The following is an 18600-nucleotide window of genomic DNA, read 5'->3' on the forward strand; positions in this document are numbered from 1 at the left end:
TGTTTGCGTGAACCAAAAATGAACAATTTGTATCAAGAGTATTTATAAATAGTGTTCATGGACATGGTTAATTTTTAAAACATTTGTTTTGTTTTGTTTTGGCCCCGGGTCGGGAAATGTGACCGCGCCTTTACTGTTGGTGGTATTTCAAAACACGACAATTTAGAAAATATTTTGCGACACAACACAATAAAGAGGATATGGCCAGAAACTTCAACGCAAACGCTTTATTCCTGAATATTCTCGTACAGACATACACCTAACTAAACTACGATAATGTATGCATCGGGAACTAGAACAAATTCAACGTGCCGACAAAACTGTTGTACTGATCTGAATACAGATAGAAAACACTTTGTGACAAATGAAATCATGAAATATGTACACTTGAAGTGCAAATGTTCACACACGGTTACATCTCACTTCGAAATAAATATTATGTTGGAAATAGAGTTTCTTATGACAGCAATAAAGTCTATTCGTACTAAAATTTACTAGAGTGTACTAGAGTCATTCTTTGAACACACCGAACATGCCAAATCTGTACAGCAGGGACAATATACAAAAATAACAAGTCCATGGTCAGCACAAACTTCGCTACTGCCACAACCGTAAGTTTTAAACTACCTCACTTAGTTGTTGTTTTCTCCTGTATTTTTCCAATATATCTGTGACCAAGTCGTCATATATTTTCAACTTAGTTTATTGCAAAGCAAACTAACAACTACGTTCTTCTATCTCCTAGCTGGAGTAAGTTTTGGTAGAAATTACAAAGATTTTGACAATTACGTACAATTAGCACTCGACAAATGTGGCTAAGGCCAAAGAAACACATTCAGTTTTTGCTTGAGAAATGGTGAATCCATTGGTAAAATATGGATATGAAATAAAAGCTCAACGTGAATCACGATTTTCTTGCCATAAAATAATTTGCGAAGTCACAAGGATTACATATGCTTGAATTAGAAAAGCATCTCTACACACATCTAGGTGTGGAAAGCTGAAATGTGAATTTAGAAATAGACGATATCAAATTGGTCAGCTAACGCATACCATGAGTTGTGAATGAAAACAGAATCCTCAGTGACAAGGAAAAGAACAACTAAACAATTAAGACACCACCAACTTAGATGCCAAAAGCAATTCTAAATCGATAAAATTATTTACACTTTTACCTAATCCACCTGTAAAGTGTTAATTACAAGACAGCCTCTGTAACAAAGTTGCCGAAAATTCTGTCTACAAGGCGTTTGGCCCCTGAGTAGAAACAGAGGCACTTGGCACAATGTTATTGTAACACAAAAACACATTGGTACACACGGATGGTGTTTTTAAGTCTTATCTTCCATGATTAGATCCAAGGAACTTTTTTGAACCTTATAATTTCATCTCAAGACTCGAATTTCAACGTAGTCGACTTAGTCAACATAGATGGATGGCACCATTTTGAAACAAGATGGCGGCCTCCTGCAAATGCCAGATCCATAATATGCTTCTCCTTAGACGGTCGTCTCAAATGACATGCTCAGTGGTCTTCCTCCGGGCGGCGGCTTGTCACCAGGCATCGACACTGAAACAGAAGGGCAGGGTTGTCAGAAAGTGTCGTTTGTTTACGTTCTGAGTCACAGGAAAAGACGTACAACGTCATGCACGTACGCCTCTTGCTGCCAAGGGCACAAGGTCAAACAAACCGGTTAGTGATGTCAGTAAAGCAAGACCAACGTATTGGTTCAACTCAGTAACACGACAACGTTTGCGAATTTTGATATAATTCAAAGATGTTCAAAGAGGAGGGCCAGACTTAGAATACCGTTTCTGTCTAAGGAAGGAAACCAAAATTGTAGCGTTTCTTGCAGAAAATGCGTTCCATTTCTTCTGCCCGTTCCTGTTAGATTGGTTTGATCTGTTTCCTACCTGGTGGACTCTCTTCGCTTAGAGTAGCCGTCCACCTACTAAAAAAAGGACGTCCTTCCACCACCTAGAAAACCAGATCAAGTACAACTGCACCCCTGGATGTTGCTTTGCGAAATTTTGTCAGGACAACCCCCTTTTACAGCTTTCATTGTAGTGTTATGTCCAATTGTCGCTGACTAGAACATGCTGGTCATTACACTGTGCACCGCTGTCTCTTAAATGCTGTATTTTATAGCCCTGTTTCAAGCTCAACGTTAAGATTCTCTCCTCGTATGAAGCAGTCACACAGAACATTGGGCAAGTCATCGCCCAGAAGTGAAGCACCAGTGACTTCAACAAAAGCTGTAAATGAGGACGAATAACAAACGAGAGGAAGGCGGAATTTCAGTAAACATAAAACAAGAACACACGATCAACTGTTTGTGGTGTTAGAGGCAGACTTACGTGGCTTGAAAGCGGCGAAGTCCTCCGGGCTGCCGAGTTGGGAGAGACGCTGCATTGTGAAGGTGGGGTCGTCCCTGGCCACGGAGTTACGGATGTCCACCATGTTCAGGGTCTTGGGCGGCTTACGGATCAGCTGCTCGTTCAGCAGGTACAGCTTGGTTATGATGTCCTTTCCTGTAGAATAAGATCAAAACATCAAAGGATCAGACAGGCAATACGTTTAATCTACAACCTTACGGTATGGATGTCAGGAAACTTCTGCCACAGGCTGAATCCGCAAAGAGTACATATTTACTCAATGCACCCCATTGATGTTAAAGGATTTTGCATCATCAAGATGGTTGAGTTTATGGTTACATTAAAAGTGTAGATACTATTTACCATAAGCTGCTATTGGTCAGTAATTTGAATGGCCTTTCGCCTGACCTTACAAGTACAAGCATGGAGCGATTTCAGTCGCTTGGTTCTTTGTTCGCCGCTGGGACACTCAAGAGCGGGTGCCTAGGATCTCGTGAAACTTTAAGCTCCAGAAAGCGTTCTCCCCATCACTCAACCAAAGAACCGGTAACTGCAAACGATTAACAGGAAACATCCTATCTGCATTAACACTGTTACAAGACTGAATATGCAGGAGTACGTACCGATGATGTTGTGGAACACGGCGTCCAGGAACGGGTCCATTTGCAGGTAGAACTTCAGGTGTTCACGTGGCCAGCAGATGTAGCGGCACGGAGTCTCAGCGGCGATAGACACCTGCGCAAATCAGCTGTTAGTCAGAATGTACTTACTCCAAATTTATGTACACAAAGTATACGTGGGCAATAACACAACGTGTGAGGTCTTCCAGAAAGCTGAGTAACATAAAACCGTACAAAAGAGTAATTTTAAGTAGACCGAATACATTGTTGTGAAGTATAACAAATACATATCATGCTTATTACTTGAAGCAATAAGGTTTAGAATAACACACACATTTTAACCAGAAAAAAACAACATAGATTTTAAAAACCGTGTGCAATTTCATGATATCTTTATCATGTAGGACTTACTTGGAACTGCTTTCCTTGGTTGAGCCTGAAGGCTTCCCATTCACAAGAGTCGATGAACTGGTTGGGGTAGATGTAATGCAGAAGGTGGTCCTCACACGAGACCCTTAGACTGCAATGAAGGATAGGTGGTAAGTATTTACTTACTGTTACAAGAAATAGTAGAATGTCTAAGAGTATTTAACAGTGCATCTTATATACATCTAGTTCTTATGCCTTTGAATGTGTGATGTTCTATTTCATTAAGTCATAATCAAGTAAAGGTAGGCATTCAACATCCTCGTATAGGCCTAGTATAGTCTAGAAGCATTCATGATATAACTGGATCTTTTATGGTCAAATCTTTCGCGTCATGGATTATTTGACGGTACTTTTTTTATACCAACAAATTACGAGTGAATTCGTATTACATAGCCGATGTTTACACAAGCTCTCTCGGCCGGGAGTTAGTGACCCCCACCTTAGGGGCGGGCGTCCGCCAGGAGCGCGATTTATTCAGGCTACGTATCTCAAGGAACAATCTTATTGCACGACAACCGTACATGCCATGGTATACTTATGTATGGCAACTGCTATAATTGAATGTTGAACAAAATAGAGGTATAGAATAATTGATGAACTCACGTTCCAGAGATCAGGATGGCGATCCTATCTTCCGACGTCGTTCTTCCTTCCACGGCGTAAACGTCTCCCTGTTTCAGCTCGAAGACCTTGCCTCTCGCACCGACTAGGTTAGCAAATGTATCACGGGTCACCTAGAGGTGGGGAGGAGGGGGCAATTTAAAAGTGGAACGTTTATTGAATGAATGGCGACCTTCATTGAGCTACGTACAGGTCACAACAAAACATGGTGAGTCGATAGAGTTAACGGATACAAATAAACTAGCATGAGATGAAATCAACTTCTCGGCTTGTAGTAGGAATAAATAAAGGAACATATGTTATTCGATGGAAGGGTTGTCTAGTTGCATTAGCAATTTAAAGTTTTCCACAGAGCAAAAGATTTTATTCAATAGTTTTTATTTCAGTTGTGGAAAAAAATCTTGTCTACTGCTGCTGCTACTACTACAACTACAACGTGACTGGTGGGTTACGGCATCAAAACGCTATAATGATTATAATTTTTACCTGGTCTATATGAAATAGCGCTAGCTAATGTTACAGAATCTAGACTAAAGGACTGTAAACATTTTACCAAATTTTCAATATCATTCACAAACATAATTTTAACCATATATTCGCAATCTGAACACATAGATGTGAAACATCGACGAAGGTACGTAGACATCTAGGCAATAAGATATAACTGGATGGATTGTAAAATCTACCTAGGTGATTAGGTAACAGTTTCTTGTGCACAGGTGTGCAAGTGTACGCTTTTTTGAACAGCAATCCCTCTCGTCGGTGAAGGTTAGACATCCAGGTAATAAGATACACCAAAAACAGTTACTCATTGACAAGCAACTGGATATGATTTTTTAAACGTTCAGACGTTTCAGGCAGCATCCACACCATACCTTTTGTCAGTGACACTGGAGAGTGGGGAGCTTTATAAGCAAACTATTTATTGATGTGCAAATAAGTGAAGTGAAACTTTTAGAAGCTAAAGTCTCTCACCTTAAGGGGTTCGAAGATTTTCGCATAGACGTCTTCAAGAATCTTCTCGAACTCTGCCTCCCGCTGAATGTAGGCGAGGTAGCTGACGTGTACTAGGTTCATGACGATAAACAGGATGTACCAGCCGATGACATCAGCTATACAGACGGCGATCCCTCCCCACAGTGCCATGAAAATAAAGCCGAGAATCAAAAGCCCGCGGAAAATCCATGTGTGTGGTTTAATGACTTGCGGAAGGAGGAGAGCTAAGAGGAAGCAGATAGAAGCCAGCTGGAACAGGACGTGCTGCGCGTCGTTCCACGTCTCGCACGCGCCCGGCAGGATGGCGGAGATGATGTCCTCTACTCCCGAGAGGGCGTCCCCGTCGTCCCCGGTCCCGTCATCGCCGGGAACCGCCGTGGCGACGTCGATAGCGTCCGTCCCGAGGGCGGCAGCTTCTGTCGTTGCCGACATTTTGGACGTATAAAAGTTCTTAGAAAGTCCGTGTATCTACTTGAGAAGGTCTAGAGTCGACCCTCGTGATGGTTCACACTGATGTCACTCCTGTGAGGAAACATAACAATAACACAGAGATGAGATATCAATTATTTAGATACAAAAAAGATGACAAAAGATTACCCAAATGAGAAAAAAAAGTTCAAAATGTATATTATGTGGGAGATATATCTCTGTATTATAATATCATTTAGCTATTCATCTGTTGACCTGTACTTAGCCCGATAGGTTATCTCATTATTACATTTTTCAGCATTTGGATAACAATTTGGAAGAGAAGAAAATTTCTTCCATGCCACATTTGTCTGCAAAGATAGATGTCGCCATTCAAACTTAGCTCCATTACTATCCTGACCGGCCCGAATAACCCTGACAGGGTTCATTTGCATTTCAATTGACAGAATAACCCTGATTTCATCGCAGCTTACGTTAGGAACGGAAAATAGGTTTGTGGGCAGCCAGTACTCAGGCAGACTTCCAATGCCATCACGAAATCTCCAGAACGACCTTCCCGATGTGAGCGGGCATGAGGGGGTCATGGTGAAATTAGATCCAGTCGGAAACAGGCAGACTTAATCACCAGTCTTCGGGGAGACTTCATCATCTATGCATCAGTCCTTCTACACAAACCACTGGGATGGAAGAGTAACTGGACTATCCTAAAGCCAATACAAACAGATACCTGAATGCTAGATCCTACTCCTTAACCAGCATAGGCTTAATTTAGCATTGTAAATACCAATTTGTCGTTTGTAACTGTGTTTGACATGTAGTTTTAACTTGTTTGTATACATCTTATATTTTAGCAATTGTAACTGTTTTTGTCTAATTGTGATTATTGTAAATTCGGTTTTAATTCAGTGTTACACACTGCGAATGCCAATTAAGCCATCTTGTATCTTTTTTTTAACACGTACATGCAGAAAAGAATCCCCAAGTTCAAACGATATTTCCAATGTCGTAATATTCTGACTAGGACAAGTATCAACGATAATACTGCAATAACGCTGGGGGTAGCCCTTGGAATATCTGCTTGAAGATTAGTAAAATGTTTGCAGATCACGACAAGGTGTACTATGTGCTGTTGTTGCATACTCCTTTCCTTGTCTGCTCTGAAAAATTGGTTTTATCATGTCTAAGTAGGACATTATAGAACAATCCAGACTCTGAGCTTAACTAGGGAACGTAGAAAAAATTCCATACGTGTTGTCTATCTGCTATATGCAACAGACAATAATTGATAATCTTTATCAATTAATCTTCTATTCAGTCTTTCAACATATGTAATCAATTAAAGAATTTTTCATGAGATAACTCGGATTTCAAAGAATAGCTATCCACATGATATCTCCTTTAAATACTGATAACAATCTGGAGAGATCAAACAAGGCTCGTAGCTATAGTACAGTATGTTGTCTTATTTTATTTATTTATCTGGCCTTTTAAATGGTTAGAAACTTCACACGAATTACTTTAAAACACATTGCCTCAATACTGTCCTGCAATGTATTTCTTAGTAGTTAATTTTCCGTCTGAACGTAATGGTGTCTACTTTGAATTCATTCATGATTGAACCAGCTAAAGCAAACGGAATTGGGTACTCAGGGAGTATTAGCTTTTCTCCAATATTGCAGATAGCACCCAAATGGTCTATAAAGACAAAACACGCATTGATATACTTGGTTAATTCAATAACTCTTCGTGTAGACGTTTTGACAGTGAGCTTTCTTTTCATTACTTACAAATTATGGCTGTAAAATGGGAACCACTTACATGCATAATGAAAAGATGAATAAAGAGGAATTAGTGTCATCACCGATATTATCCAGTACGTGTATATATTGGTACTTTTTGTCTGTATCTGTACATATGTATAATACACAAAACGACTCATTACACTCAATCTTTGTACTTGGTCGCAACGAGTTCCACTCTACAATAGTTCTTGGAAAATACACCTAAATTCTTTTGACACCTCAATTCTTGGTTGATAACTCTGATATTTGAAGGCATGGCTGTTTCTTGTTCTTTTCTAGGCTGGTAACAGATACTTGTTATCAAGCTGACTTTTATGCCTTTTGGGTCGATGCACTAACGCGTTGTCATGGAACCATACGAAGCAATGTTTATCTATCGCATGTCGAGGCCATTGACTGGCCCGTATCAATGGAGTAACAGGTGCAAGCCATGGTCGACAGGCCAAATCGGACATCCAGCGACCCCTGGCTGGCCCTGGTCAGCCATTTTGGTAGATTGGAATTTTTTTTTCTCCAGTTCACCGCAATGGCAAATCCTTCCCGTTTGGATATATGGTACACATCCTGAACATACTCGTCCACACATGTTACAGACTAATTATCTGGGAAAGCAATTAAGGGAAATTAGAAAATCAATTAGTTATGTTTTGCTAACGGTATTTGCTCAGATTGCTTGTCCAATAGCTTGATTGCATGTAGATTGCATGTACACAACATTGCCATCGCCAGAACATGTTTTGTCACATCTTGTTGCATTTAAACGACGTTTTGATTTGCATATGCCTTCTTCGATGCTGCTTTATAACACAGATCCAGGCCATGGCGACCGTTTCTGACACACGTGGTCACTGCTGTATGTCTGGCACGCACTGCGGATCGAGTGGAATCCCTTCAAAAAGCAACATCTGCACTAGGCTCTGGATATAAATAAAGTAAGCCCCTTCGTCCCTCTCTTCAAAAGGGTTCTAATAATAAATACATGAGATTTATATCCCCCAAGAAACAAGGCTCTGCAAAATGGCATTAGCAAAAATGTCCTGCATTAAGTTCCAAGTCGAAAAAAAGGACACGACTTATGGTGTCTGATCGTATAACAATAACAAATGGACATATTTTGATGAGTCTATGCTACGTGATTCTAGGTAAATGTCTAGTATTTTTCTTTAGTTGAAACTTTAGAATCACTTACAAGGCTAGTCAACCATACATGTTGTGACGATATCTTACCTCTCGTTCCAATTTAGAATCGCAAGACTGGGCCGTGCTTGACGATGTGTCATTCAACAGCGAGATTTGTACCGTGCTTGCTAATGTTACCCATTGACGTAAATACAACTACGGATTTAGCAATTAGGTCTTATATAAGACTCAGCAAAACGTGTGTATCTTGTGTCTGTTTGACTCTGTCTTGTTTTAGGCTCGACAACATCTCATCGTTGTACAAATTGCTGTACATGTATACTGCATTGAATGAGCTAGCCATGCTCGCCTATGTATCTTGTAATTTGATCATTTTGGAATGGCTATATGGAACATCACTGGGATTGCCAAACCACAGACTCTATCTTGTAGATGTAGGAATTTCTCTCAAATCATACGTGATTAGAAAATGGGATTTTGGCATGATGGATTGTTGATTATCATTCGTAATGATTATTCAAGGAAGCCCCATGCACTTAAATGGTGTGAACTTGGCGTGCGTTTCAGGGGACTAAAAATAACGCCCGTGCCGGCTTGGGGGGTTCGCTTGAATGTGACAAGTATTCCAGACCACTGCATGACGTTCTGTGTGTATAAATCCGCTAGGTTCAACATCCGGAAGCTGACATTTAAAACTATCCCAGGGGACTTTGGTGTCTACAACGTGAGAATTTGTGTCAGACAGTGAGTTTTATAGAAACAACTGACGATTGGTATCTACCGTCTGAGCCTTATCTTTCCGTTTGCGTACCAAGCATGGCCGCCATGTATGTCTCCTATATATTGCGCTATCAGATATGTGAAGCTCCTATTTCAGGCATGGTGTTTAAACACCCTTCCTTGTATCGGTACAAGACAATATGAATATATAACAACAAAACGGTGCAGGCGTAGTCTCTCTATGTTAATGTCTAATTGTGAAGTCGGAACACTTACCGATATTCTACGTTGTAGCTGTAAAATGCCGTGCATACCTTCCGCTAGCTCTTTGGTCCGATGCCGACTGGCCCTCCCCGTCGCAAAGAGAGCAAATATTCCAGGGCACAGGCACCCTATCCCAGCAGGCAAGTCTCTATTCTCAAATTTATATGCGGATCGTATTTCGCTCCGTCTTGCAGAATGTCCAATTACCGGGTTGTGTGGGGCGAACACTCAGAATAATGTCCCACCCCTGCTGCGCATGCACTGTTTTCGCACATGCGCAGTTAGTTTATCATAATCTAACGACAACATACATAATTTATGTCAGTTGTTTTCTCAGGACACGCAGAGATTTCGTGTAAATAAGGACGGTTTCGGCGTGCCTTGCTGGAACAGTAGAACTGTCCTCTCAACTCTGACCCACAGACGACATCTTCAGCATTCGTGACGTCACAAAAAATGGCGGAATTCTGTATATGTCCTTTCCCAGGACCCCAGTTCTCAGCTTATTGCACGGATTTATCGATATTAGATCCCCTCATCGACGATTTGCCCATTTATCAATCCAACGTGGAATTGAAAAGCTCTCCCTCCACTTTACGTACATTTTGATGACCATAATCTTTGGAACCAAATTAGTGGCCGTCCGAGCAACATGATGCAAATACTTCCACCAGAGACTAAGTTACTTAGCAATAATGTGTCTGGCCTTTCGAAAACATAACGAGACGTAACAAACATATGGAAGTTGCATTGCTTAAATCATTATCAAAATCATTGTAAGGAAGTAACAGATAATATATGAATAAAGAAAATTATTGCTGTACATGTTTTGGAACCAGTTTTTATTATCAGGCATAAGCACATGTGTCTGATACGTGTAACACTATCAGTCAACTCCATGGCCCAAGGATATTGAAATAAAACCTTTAAAATGGCTTTATATGAAGAAGAGACTCTGCAACATTTTGTTAGTCTTCAGTTGGCGGCAATGGAAGGTGCAAATGACTGATAATGACTCCCATACCGAACATTCACTCAACACCAGGGGGCAGTTATTTATAAACCGCAACTGATACGCTTCCATTTGAATATTATGTGTGCCAATGGGTTTGGAACACGTTGGCTAACCAAGTGCGAACGCGGGAATTGGCGGCATTCAAAGATCGTTTGTCGTCAAAGAATTGTTGACATCTATCCAAGAATATATTATGTAATAGAAAATACTTTGTGAATCAGCCTAGCCTTTTCCTGACAAACGCGTTTTCTATTAATAATAATAAATGTTAGTAATAAATGTCGTAAGGCTGGGGAGTGGGTTCAGTCAGCTGCTGGGAGTTTGGGCAAGTGTATGCCAGTAAAATCAACCTCTGATTCGCATATAAATGAGCATTATAACTGTTTTATTGTATATTGCGCAGTTACCCTTTACAATAGCCTCCGGCTAGTTGGGCAGTCCTGGCTGTGTCATTTTTATACAACCTAATAAATCAAATGAAATCAAATCAAGTGTATGCCATACCCAATGATAGGATACTAGTGTGCCCGGCTCCCCCCACTCAAATGTAATACTGCTATAAAGAGTTCCAACGGGTCTGCTACTGCGGGTAAAGGTCAATTTAGGCAACAGCAAGTAATTTTTACGTTCGCCATTTAAAAATGTAGGAATTTTTTTTTTTAGCCTGCCTTGTTTTTTTCACCCTATCGCTTTAGATTTGGAGTCTATGGAGGATGTACTTACTGTGGCGTTACTACAAATTTCTTTATCTATAGACGCTGAATATATCAATTGGAAACATCCTTGCACTGTTCACTGAGGCTATACTAGTGAGGACCCTCCGGATGTAACGGAAAGCTATGACATTCCTACCCCATCTTCGATGTCAAATGTCATAAGGCCACACCAATTCAATTTGTTTGTTCACAGATTAGCCAGCTTCATTTTTTTCTGATTTTTTTTTCATTTCAGGCAACTCCAAAATCCTCATATTTTGACCCAAACAGTTGAAGGAAGTCCCCTCTCTTCATCTATCAATGCAATGGTTTGATTGAAAGTTTGAAATTCATTGCCTGGTATGTTGACATCATGGCTCCTATCACAGCATTTGGGGCTATCATAAGATACCTAGGCCTGCCTTTATTTTAGTTTTTTTCTGCACTATCGCTCTGTGGCCTAATTTTACTATTACTTCAACCGACACACGTACTCTGTAGTTCTGGACACCCTCTATCCGTTGACACCATCTTGAATTGTAATTGACCAGAAAATTAAAGTGTTATCATATATCCTTTTATATAGTTTGGGGGTGAACAACTTGTCAACTCCAAAAGATATAATCTCTTACACAGATCACGTATTGTCCTAGGAGTCTCTTTTCCCCTAAACTGGCATTCGTGATAACGCATACAGTGAATAGATCAAACAGTGGTATATAATGTCTGAAAGACAGCTTCAAATTGATAGATTGAGAGTCTAAAACTAGACGTAAGGCCACGGCAAGAAACTTTTATGGATGCGATCCCACGCAGACTCCATATCTAATGCGAGCGGGCGAAAAAAAAAAACAAAGCGGGCCGAAAAAAAGAAGGTTCCTACATTTTTACACTTTGACTTAATCATTGTACAAATGGTTTTGATTCAGTGGGAACATCACATATGCACAGTCACCATCATATATCACTGCATCAAAGTAAAAAAAAAACTTGATTAGAAAATTAAATCAGAGCCTTTTCTTGTCTCCTCTATTCGACGATCATATTTATCTGCTATCAATGTTCCGGCATGGCAACAGACATCTTTGCCTATTTTTGACAAGTTGACCACTGTCAGATGGCAAATTTCTTGTTTGTTTTTCAAAATCAGGCGAAAGTTATTACGCGCGCTGATGTCATCCATAAAAATTACTTTCTGTGGTCTTAATTGGCAATGTGAATGTGTTTTGTTTGAATATTTTTTTTTCATCATGCACCTTCCGAGTCCTCAAGGACGAGAGCAGTAGAGAGAATTTGTAGCGCTAACCGTATTAATTTTTTCCACTTTCACGACTGTCTTTTCCTTTAATGGTCCATCTATCATTTATGACACTTAGACAGCTTAAAGCCCAATGATGCGTAAAGTAGAGACATGGCGTAATGCACCTGCGTTTTGGCTTTCAGCTTGGTTTATGGATATGTGACGTTAAGCTGCCACATGCTGTCTCTATTGCCTATTTGATATGATACCGAACTTAAGCTATCAAACGAATTGTGTGCGCAGAGACGCCCAAGGATATCAATTTGACAAGTGTTAAAAGGACATCGCCATTCAACTTGGCCTCCTGCTAGTCAATTTAGCCTGTAGTGGGTCCATGTTTACATCAGACAGATAGTTTATGAGACAGTGGTATTAGGATGGCGAGACTGGCTAAACCCCTAACGTTGATCCCCTGTCATTCTGCAACTGCATGATGCCACATTTATCTGCCTTTTAAACCGTAGCAAACTAAAACGAAGTCAAGTCAAGATTCAAGATTACTTTATTGAACATTGCAGTGTATCATTGAATTGCGTCCAATTTACACAGTTTAAAAACAATTCAATACAAACAGTCAGTATTTTACATACTAAAATCCATTGACAATTTAAAAAGACGGTAGTTAAAATGGCGATGATTAAAAAGACACTGCACTTCTAAGGGATATAGGTTGTAATAAATATACATCTGTTCGAATAAAAAAGTGCAATATATACGTCAAGAGAAGAGAGAAACCGTAGCAGTTATCTCACATATGTTATGTCAAGCACAAAGATATGTTACACAAGCTTAGCGTTATATATACACTTAGACCTAGTAGACATGCCCTGCATTTTGACGTATTATATATAACGACATGCCAGTTGTTGTTAATCTTAAGTTTTTATGCTAAAGTGCCGATTAGTTTTTAAATACGATCCTTGATAAGATTTCCAACAAATTATTAATGGCAATGCCTTGCTGGCTCGGCCAAGATGATTTAATGGTGATTCGCAATCTTGGAGTAGACTGGTCGAATCCAGCAGATAGGCAGAACGCACAGCGCCTGTCAGAATCCCGGATTTTTAACGTTTTTCATTGGATGTTTGGTCAATGTTGCATCACATTTTTTTGTTTGCAGACAATATCTTTTTGAACATACCATTTGCAAACTATGGACAGGATGTCACATTTAAGTTAACTTTTAAATTTTGTACTTGAAAGTACTAAAAATTGACTTCAAACGAGACGGGTTTTTTTTTTCGAAAAACCATGCACACTACATTACCGGTTTTAAGCAGGCGCAGTACGTTCTGCTGTCTTATCCTAGTTCCAGGGCCCAGAGGTCATGACCTCATTACGGGGTAGCTAACTGTGCTCCGGCAGTAGCTCTGAACTCTAATCTAGGAGAGACATCCTGGCAGTTCCTTAAATGTCACCAACTATGTTGTAGCATTCTTGTAGAGTAGACAATTTCAGGTTCATCTGTAAACTTCATGGGGCATTTATACGCGGGTTTGGTCTCATTTGTCACGCTACTTCTCAATGACGTGAAGGATTGCCCATGTAATAATTTCACAATAGAGCTATTGGAGTGGGTTCACGTCTGCGTGCATGCAATGAGAAATAACTGATAAGGCTACCTTAGGTCGAGAAGGAGAAAAATAGCAGGCTATATTGAGCGCTTCCCGCAGCCGTCTCCGCTTTATTGTATCATCTTATCGTTTATTTGATATTTATGAAACCTTCGAAGAGTAGGCTGAAGAGATAAGCAAAGGTCCTTTCCGGGCACGGTCCTGCACTGAAGATGATTATGATTTCGGTGATATAAAGAATAGGCAATCACACCTTACGACGTTCATTGAAATCTGAAATAAAAATCAAACTAGGGTCAGTGGCGAGGGTCGTCTCCATGATGGTAAAGTTATAAAAGGCTCTAGAACTCGGGAATTTCAATGAGCGAGCTCACTACCAGGTTCATAAATGTGAATATTATGTGAATTTGGTGCAAAATGTCAAGAAAATATAAAAAAATGTGATGTAATGTAATGTGAATTCTATCAGAAATACATGAAACCCCAAAATGTGATTTTTTTTCAAAATGTGAATCGTCATATGTTATTATATGTGAAACACTGTGGCCGTTTGAAAAATGAACGAGCTCCATCGAGTACCCCACCCACCCAACTCATACCATAACAACGTTCATTACAAGCATTTATATGACATGTCAATCGTATACAGTAGATAGACAAAAATTAATGAATCTATAATCACTAGTAAATCTAGTAAACCTTTGCAAAAGGTGAACGTACTTATGCATTTTCAATCCACGTATGTCATGCCCGACTATGTATCTATGTACCTAATCCAATATGTATGTATCGCTTTAGAAAATAAAGAATTGTGACAGACAGAAATGTTTAAAGTACATCATGTCAATACGCCATTTACGTTCATATCATGTAGTAATAGTTTCTAGGAAGATTATTATTGTGATGATCGCATTGTTGTCATACGTGAACCCACTCCAATAGCTCTATTTTGTACCCTGTACAACTGTCGAGCAATAAAGTTGATTGATTCCTTCTTTCACTAATAACAGCATTCGATTCATTCTAGTCCATCTCATGTCTCCTTATGAACTGAGTCCATGAACGGACGTTGACATATACAACAACCCATTGAGGGAGACGTCTGACAAATACACTGACCATGGAGGTCAGGAGATCTGCAGATTCACCGAGGATGTTCCAATGCTGAAGATCACTTTTAATGCGGAAATTAAAGCGTGTTAGCCATCGTTCCTGACAAGATACCTATGATCACACCATTCTTGCTTTTACATGGTGACATATCACTGTTCTTTTCAGACAATTTCATTCAAATACTAACTCTACTATGGATGATGGACTCTAGATAAATGACAGATCAAAGCTGACACTGGATGAAAGAATCATACCAACGATCCTGGAAAAGACCCTTCTAAATATCCTATTATTTTGTAGGAGGACAATAAAAAGCATGCAAGATATAGATATGCACATGGCATTTATGGCAGGGCAATAATACTAGTGCCATAATGATATTGCCTAGTAAGCATCTGATTCGATTCTCTTACTAACTTATGCACATACTAGGCAGTAAGGAATTCCTTTGAAGCATACTCTGCCATACTTAGACTTAGCTACAAGGCGGGGACGCAAGAGAGAAACCTTTTAAGTTCTTAAGATTTCCATGGTTCTAAAATTGTGATACATGATGCTAAGTCCTATACTCGAGTAGATAGAGCAATTGTCAAAGGCGGTGATGCAGCAAATGGCTTCTTGGATGTTCAATTTTCACAGAGTATGATATCCGATGGATTTCTCCTCAGTACGTGTCTTGTTGCATTACCTAGATTGTACGTCTCATCTACTTTTTTGTATAACTCTCTCCAATGCGATTTCAGGGCAGCAAAACTGGAAATATTCTGAATGAGGCAATTTTTGTGAAATTGACACATACTGTTTTATTGGCCCATTTGAGTCAGCATTTCATACTTTGGGCTTTTAAAACTGCAGAAACAAACCCAAAGATGAGTCCTTTATTGGGTGGTACCCTAAAAATCAGCCCAGTAGTAGGGCTCTTCCAGTAACCATTTGCCATCAGAACTTTGGGTAAATGTGCTCCGTGAGGATCAATATACATCGGGATACTGTGGCTCAACTTAGTAAGTAAATAAGCGACTAGAATATTGACTCTGAAAAATCGGGTTTCCAAGCCTAAAAAACTGCAATAGATGCCTTTAAGCTTAAGCGGGTTTCCTGCATCACGATAAAAGCAGAAAGTTAACTTTTTGTGTGCGATCAACGCGCGATCAACGCGTTTGGAAACAATCAACGCGCTGTCGATGACGCACTTCGTCCTATAGATGCAAAATATAATCCCTCTTAAGATTTAAAGATAAATTTTGCTATCTGCCATATTTCAGCAGTAAAGCGCACTTCATTCAAACTCAAATGACTTGCCTGAAGTACAGTACCTAAAGTTCAAGTAAGAACATTATTCAGCAATTCATCATGATATTTCTGGATGGAATACAAACTATAATTCGTCTTAAGATCAAATGATAAATTCCGCTATATCTGCCATATTTTAGCATTTAAGCGCACTTCATTCCAACTCAAACGGCTTGCCTGAAGTACAGTACATAAAGTTCAAGTACGCTTATTATTCAGCAATTTATCACAATATTCCTGGATAGAAAAGTGCGATTCATGCACAAACTAGATCTGCAAACCTGTAGGAGTGTTAGTGGCTCGAGGAAGACAATCGATATTAGTAAAGCTAACATTAAATAGTGGACCCGCGGCTAGCATTAAGCGAACATATTCACCCTCTACGTAGCACGTTAATAGACCATTTTGAAACCTTTATCTTAGAGGCCACGTTAAACGCCTACCACCAGACATCATTTAAAAAACTAATAAAGGCTACCCGGGGTCTAATCTGAAGTCATTACAAGCTGCTGCGTGCAGTCTTTAATTTGTAGTGCAGCGTACGTTCGGACGGGTTTTACGTTTGTGTTACATGTACATACGCGGTAAAATGGGCCTAAGCGCCGTGTCTCCTCCTATGAAGGTCGCCGAGGTTGACTGGGAAAAGCTACGTGACCACCCCGGCTTATCAAAACCTGCGTTCCCATCGAGACAAATCACTCTAAAGTATGTCTGGCCGCCAGAAGATAACACGACGGCCGAGAAAATAGCGCCGTAATACACTTCCTATAGACCCGCCTGAAATGGAGCTGGCGCTGGCATCACATAAGTATTGTTGTATTACTGCCACACATTGTACCATGTACGATTGTCGAGCAATAAAGTTCATTCATTCATTCATTCATCGTATATGTTCAGAGAGAGAGGTTTGGAAATATCACCCCGGTACAATCCATTAGTAAATGCTATTTCCATAGGCCACAGTTTGGGGTATTAGCATTGTACTCAAGAGCAGGATGCGGGGTCTTTCCCAATATAGGATTTTTTCGGACCGTATGCTTAGTTCATATGTATTTCGGATCATGCCGATTTGAGGTGAACTGGGTGAGAGTTTTTGTACAACGCACTGAGATGAAACAAGATACATTATGATTTACTGGTGTAGACCAGTTTTACTTTGTAGCGCGTTTTGTGCTTCGACACACTTTATAGGATTCGCTAGAAGGATTTCATTTCACTAGTTCAAATGTCGGACATCTCGTTTTATGAATACTACCTTACCATATTGTGTTAATGTATTGAATACATTTACGGATTTAAGGATTTCATTTCACTAGTTCAAATGTCGGACATCTCGTTTTATGAATACCATCTTGCCATATTGTGATAATGTATTGAATACATTTACCAGTGGAATAGCCCCCTGCTGCAGTGCCTTGCACTACTGTGTGTCGCCCAAGGGCTATCGGAAATGGAGATGGGCACCACCCTAGCCTATGCTCTGCATAAGAGCATGGAAGACCTTCTTCTTCTATTGAACACAATGTGAGGATGTCTGTCGGCGACCTCTAGATGTAAATATTTAGGCTAATGGTCTTCGGATGTGTTTTTTAGCATGTATAATAGTACGCTGCAATTTAGCATCAGGACTATGATGTTAAACTTTTATATAATTAGTGTGCGATGTATTAATAAACCAGTTCATTTCTCTCATCTCATCTCTCTTTATGCCATTGGGTACGGGGATACTCCACATGAGCTCTTTGATCAATCAGTAATGAAAATAAAGGTACCATCGATATCTCTCGTCACGTGATGTGGCCTTCCTTTAAAGCCTAAGCCAGGTGTAAGACTGGACACCGGCAAATATCGAGTTTCACTCACGTGAAATCCCCGACACGCGCCGAATCGGCGTTTTCCAATTTGCAGACGACGAGCCGTAATCCAGGACTACCTCTTCAGGGCTCGAAATACTGGGTGGTGCACCCAAATGTGGAGCTGTGCACACAATTCTTGCGTATTTTATTCAAATATTTTCGTAGGTTTACGTATGTAAGGATGTTATGCAGCATATTATTGTTCTCTAAAATAATAAAATAATTGTTATAGTATTTAGAAATGAAACATAATTAGTTTTTGCTGACATTCTACTCATATGGTGCCCCCCCCCCCCAAAAAAAAATTGTGCACCAATTACCCAAAATGAATTTCGAGCCCTGCTATTTTATTTTTAG

At 39.9% G+C, this 18600-nt stretch overlaps 1 protein-coding gene across 2 annotated transcripts; it reads right to left on the reverse strand.

The window, feature by feature from the left end:
- Positions 1-212: 212 nt before the first annotated feature.
- Positions 213-9630, reverse strand: LOC109464725 (blood vessel epicardial substance-like). Of its 2 annotated transcripts, none has more exons than XM_019761793.1 (7): positions 9410-9630; positions 5022-5564; positions 4029-4159; positions 3408-3516; positions 3000-3111; positions 2359-2532; positions 213-1570 (listed from the first exon to the last, which is right to left on the reverse strand). In XM_019761793.1, the coding sequence occupies exons 2-7, from the start codon at positions 5472-5474 to the stop codon at positions 1500-1502; spliced, it is 1050 nt and encodes a 349-aa protein (XP_019617352.1). In that variant the 5' UTR covers positions 5475-5564; positions 9410-9630; the 3' UTR covers positions 213-1499. The 2 variants fall into 2 exon arrangements, with proteins under 2 accessions (XP_019617352.1, XP_019617353.1); XM_019761794.1 differs by having other exon boundaries at positions 9448-9629.
- Between the last annotated feature and the right edge of the window lie 8970 nt (positions 9631-18600).

The sequence above is a fragment of the Branchiostoma belcheri genome, unplaced genomic scaffold (genome assembly GCF_001625305.1).
Source record: "Branchiostoma belcheri isolate BF01 breed outbred unplaced genomic scaffold, Haploidv18h27 scaffold14, whole genome shotgun sequence".
NCBI classification, from domain to species: domain Eukaryota; kingdom Metazoa; phylum Chordata; class Leptocardii; order Amphioxiformes; family Branchiostomatidae; genus Branchiostoma; species Branchiostoma belcheri.

Bases quoted from the DNA above. Each gene is read 5' to 3' on its own strand.
- LOC109464725 (XM_019761793.1), bottom strand. From the start codon at position 5,474: ATGTCGGCAACGACAGAAGCTGCCGCCCTCGGGACGGACGCTATCGAC. The intron at 3,112-3,407 runs GTAAGTCCTACA...TGATTTGCGCAG, and splicing joins ACCAAGGAAAGCAGTTCCAA to GTGTCTATCGCCGCTGAGAC. The intron at 2,533-2,999 runs GTACGTACTCCT...CTTATTCTACAG, and splicing joins CGTGTTCCACAACATCATCG to GAAAGGACATCATAACCAAG.